The sequence below is a fragment of the Priapulus caudatus genome, unplaced genomic scaffold (genome assembly GCF_000485595.1).
Source record: "Priapulus caudatus unplaced genomic scaffold, Priapulus_caudatus-5.0.1 Scaffold356, whole genome shotgun sequence".
NCBI classification, from domain to species: domain Eukaryota; kingdom Metazoa; phylum Priapulida; class Priapulimorpha; order Priapulimorphida; family Priapulidae; genus Priapulus; species Priapulus caudatus.
In genome coordinates, this window is record NW_014577417.1 from 218,798 (window position 1) to 223,797 (window position 5,000).

The following is a 5,000-nucleotide window of genomic DNA, read 5'->3' on the forward strand; positions in this document are numbered from 1 at the left end:
GTCGGTGGATCACTGCGTATACGTACATCTTCCTCGCGGTATGGTGGGTGGCTGGAGGTTTAAGCCACATATGTATTCCCACTGTGGAGTCGTGGGTGGCAGGATAACTGGTGGCGTAGGCGGTGGTTAAGGCATAGAGGGACGGGTGAGGGTCGTAGGATTGCATACTTGCGGGGCACGCGTATCCAACTATATATATATACTATATCACCGCGGCTAGATAAGAGTGCACGTTGTTTACGGCTTCAAATAATACCATGGCTGCTCGATAATCGATGCAACTCCCCAATCTGAACACCGACTGCATTGTCCGAGAATCAAACAGCGTCTTGATTGCACAGCTGAGCTTCCATTATATGATAAGAAATAGTTCTAATTAAGAATAAGAAGAGGTGTGTCCAGAAAAAGCAGGCCTCAATACGCATCACACAAACGTTGTCTGACGTCACAGTGCTTCCCTTACATCCGCGAACCATAGATAATAAAACCACATTAGGGCAAATAGGACAGGCGAGTAGGAAGGAAAATATGTAAAACTAGTATTCCTATGCTTTGAACCGTCATTTTTCTCCATAATTTGTTTTCATGTCCCGCCGGAATTCTCTTTCGCAGACGAATGCAGTCTCGGAACACATAAGTGCGACGCTAACGCCCTCTGTAAGAACACGAGGAAGAACTATCGTTGCACGTGCTTTCCAGGATTCAGAGGGAACGGTCTACAATGCACGGGTGCGTATGTCCTTAGGAAACTTGTGTGCTAAATAGGTTATAAGACATCCCTCCCCGCAACACATACGCCCCTAGCCTCTATCCTCTCTATTTTTAGTCTCTCTCCTTCTCTCCCTCTCTCTCTTTCTCGGTGTCTCTCTCCTTCTCTCTCTCTCTCTCTCTTCTCTTTTTCTCGTAACGCTCAGCTGAACAGCAACGTGTGATATAGCGATGGTAACAGTAGTGGCGCGCGGCGGATACATGCCGTGCCCTACGTACGGAGGCGGCTAGCTGAGACATAGCCAGCGGTGTAGCAACCAGGCAGCACAGCGACCTGTGAGTGTGAACAATCCGCTGCTCACGTGTGAGTGTGTGTGTGAGTGTGTGATTGCTCGTCGGCGCTGTTCGGTCGTTGGGAGTATCTAGTCGGCGATGGAAAGGAAGCGAATTGGTGACTGCTATACGTGCATTCTCGGTCACTAACTACGGTGTAATGTAACAATTGGCACCGGAGTGGTGCCATGCTCGTGGCGATGGTAGTGCGTGATACTGGGCTTATCGTGTGACACGGTAATCGTGTGTGATATACTGCGGTTTTTGTGCGGCGCGGTGCTTGTGTGTGTGTGACATACCGTGGTGATTGTATAGCACGGTGCTTGTGTGTGTGACATAGCGGTGGGATACGGTTCTGGTGTGATTTTGTCACCTCAGTGTGCTACAGTTGATATTGCCGATAACGTGTGCTATCGTTGTCGGTGCTAGATACGATTGGAGTAGGGTTATACTAATACCGATACAAGCAAACTTGTCGTCTGATGTGGTTGTCATACGACATTGCAGTCGGCGTGGTGTGTGACACGGTCAACAGCGTGCAATAGACGACCTACGTATTGTCGACATCGTGCGATATTGTTAGCAGTGTTCAATACGACTGCAAGTAGCGAGTATAGTTGTAGAGAGGATGACCGCCTGACGCTGTCGTCGTGTGACCGTGACGAGTCCCAGTGTGCAGCGCATGACAACGCCGGTCCCGTGCGACACGACCGACGTCTGCTAGTACTGTTGACGTCGTCGTGTGCGCGCCGACGATGACGTCACGCCGTCGGGTGCTGTACCTGCTCGCTGTCTCCGTATTTCTGCTGGCGGCGGGAGCGGACGGGCGACGGCAGCGCCGCCCGCGGCAACGCGACCACCGGAACCGAGGTACGTGCGATCGCGTCTCTCACCGACGTTACAGCAGCACTTCCGGTATTCAAAAGGTCACGGCGACGGAATGTGTGTGCATATACGTCTATGTGGTAGATATAGCGCGCGTAGACGGGAGATGGGCGCGATTGCTATGCATGGTTCGCAATGCCGCAGCGCAAAGACGCGCAATGCTGTGAGATTTACGCTGTGTTCCAAGAACTGGCCATGGTTGGAATACCATGCTACAGCTCTGCCCACATACACACGCGCACACACACGCACGCACGCACACACACACACACACACACACACACGCACGCACGCACGACAACCACATACCAACAGCACGCACGCAACAGAAACCACACACACATCACACACCGGACGCTGCGCGCACGCACGCACCCACACACACACGCCACACACACACACGCGCGCGCGCACACACACACCACACACAACACACACACACAACACACACACACACAGCGCGCGCACGCACACGCACATACATGGTTTTGAGCTAGGCAGATGCTTCCCACGCTTCGACTTCGCGTTTATGGGTTTGCTACGCCCGGAGCGCCGCTGTGAAATCACTGCTCCTACCGCCTGCTACTACTGCTGCTACAACAACAACTACTACTATTACTACTACTACTACAACTACTACTAATAATACTAATACTGCCATTACTGCTGCTACTGCTTCTGCTAGGTGGGCATATGTTTCCATGAAACAGAGTATCCGCGTGACGTCAGTGTACGTCACGCACGAACTCGGCTATCTCCGAAGTTGAATGCACGCAGCCTGCTGATGGTGCTGGTGGTTGCGCATGGTCATATTCCATACTACCAGGAGCTTGATACTACGCATATCAACTTCCTCATCAGACTTTCCGTATATCAAGGAATGATGCAAGCACCCTAACCCTAACCCTAACCCCAGCCCTAACCCTAACCCTAACACTAACTATAAACCGACTCGGCTATTCTTATATACGCGTGTCATACGCGCCGGATACTCTGTTTCATAGAAACATTATGCCCACCCTTCTGCTACTGCCACTGCTGGTGCTGCTGCTGTTGCTACTGATAGTGCTGCTGCTGCTGCTGCTGCTATAGCTCTAGTATTATAGCCTGCGTACAGTTTCGCAGGCCAGTAGAGCTGCTGCTGCCTACTACTACTACTACTAGCACGACTACTACTACTACTACTATACTACTACTACTACATACTTACTACTACTACTACTACTACTACTACTACTACTTACTACTACTACTACTTTACTCTACTACTACTACTTACTACTTACCTACTCACTAACTACTACTACTACCCACTCTACTACTACTACTTACTTACTACGACTCTACCTACCTATCTTACTACTGGTACTGGTACTCGCTACTACCTACTACTACTACTTACTACTACAACTACATACTACTAACTACTACTACTACTTACTACTTACTACATTACTATGTACTACTACTACTTATACTACTCTACTACTACTGACTACTACTCACTACACTCACTACTACTACTACTACTACTTACTACTACTCACTACTGACTACTAACTTACTCAAACATGTACTACTAGGTATACTACTACTACTATACTACTACTACTTACTTACTACTGACTCTACTACAATCTACTACTACTACTACTACTACTTACTATACTGACTACTGACTACTACTACTACTACTATACTTATACTACTACTACTACTACTTACTTATCTACTTACTAGCTTACTACTACTGTACTAAATAACTTACTACTACTCTACTACTAAGCTACAAATACTACTACTACTACTTTAGACTTATCTACTACTACTACAACGTACTACTAGACTTACTATACTACTACTACTACTACTACTACTACTACGACTACTACAACTTACTACTCGGACGCTGCCTGCTGCTGTCGTGTGACTTGCTACAGGAGATGGATGCTAGCATCACGAATGGTCGTTCGTTTGTTTCGGGTCTTTGGTTTGAGCTTACTGTACGCGCGTGAATTTCGTTCGTTTCGTTCGTTTGTTATTTTGTTAATTCGTTCGTTCGTTCGTTTGTTCGTCCGTCTGTTTTCTTACATCCATTTTACGGCATTTTCTGTTTTCCAATTTCGCCCAAGTTTAATCATTTTTTTCATTTTCCTATTCTCTCGTTTCTTATCGCCGCCCTTAACGCACGTTCGCTTTTCTTCTCTTGATCTGAATATTTTGCATTCATACATTGTATCAGCGCCAGCATCAAGCGCCCTAAGCAAGTGCGACAGCAGCAGCAGCCAGTAGCGAGTAGCTAGTAGCATTCCAGCACACCACCACCACCACCCACCAGCAGCAGGCGCAGCGCAGCAGCAGCAGCACAGCAGCAGCAGTAGCTAGTAGTAGCTAGTAGTAAGTAGTCAGTAGTACTTAAGTAGTTCAGTAAGTTAGCTAGTAGTAGTAGCTAGTATAGTAGGTGTAGTAGTAGTATCAGTTAGTATAGTAGTAGATTAGTAGTATAGTAGTATAGTTGTAAGTAGTAGTGTTACGTAGTAGTAGGAGTATACGTAGCAGCAGTAGTAGTAGCAGTAGCTAGCAGCAGCAGCTATTAGCCAGGCAGCAAGCGCAGTCAGGCAGTAGTAGCAGCAGCAACAGCACACTATCGCTTCTCATAGTTACGCTCAGCGCGTAAAGCTAGGCCAGGACACACCACCGTAGACGTTCACGCGCACAGCGTCAGCAGCCCCCCGTCCCCCTCCCCTTCACCCTCGTCTCAGCATCCCCCCGCTCCCTTTCCCTCTAGCCTCGGTCCCAGCAAGCTCCCCCCCCCTCCACCTCCACCATTGTCCCAGCATCCCCCTTTCCCTCCCCCTCCCCTCATCTCTTGCTGTCCAGCAGCCCCTCTCCTCCCTTCGATCCATCGTCCAGCCCAGCTCCCCCTCCCCCTCCACCATCGGTCCCAGCATCCCCACTCTCCCTCCTCCTCCTCTCACCCTCGTCTCAGCAGCCCCCTTCCCCCTCCCCTCATTCACGTCCAGCAGATCACCTCCCCCTGCCCCTCACCCTCGTCTCAGCAAGTCACCTCCCCT

General features: G+C 49.2%; 1 protein-coding gene across 1 annotated transcript in view; it reads left to right on the forward strand.

The window, feature by feature from the left end:
* Positions 1–5,000, forward strand: part of LOC106809455 (signal peptide, CUB and EGF-like domain-containing protein 3) — a 48,433-nt gene that overhangs the window by 17,595 nt on the left and 25,838 nt on the right. Inside the window, exon 2 of the mRNA XM_014812534.1 lies at positions 613–729. Within this exon, the coding sequence (XP_014668020.1) occupies positions 613–729 (117 nt within the window). The remainder of the gene's footprint in view (positions 1–612; positions 730–5,000) is intronic.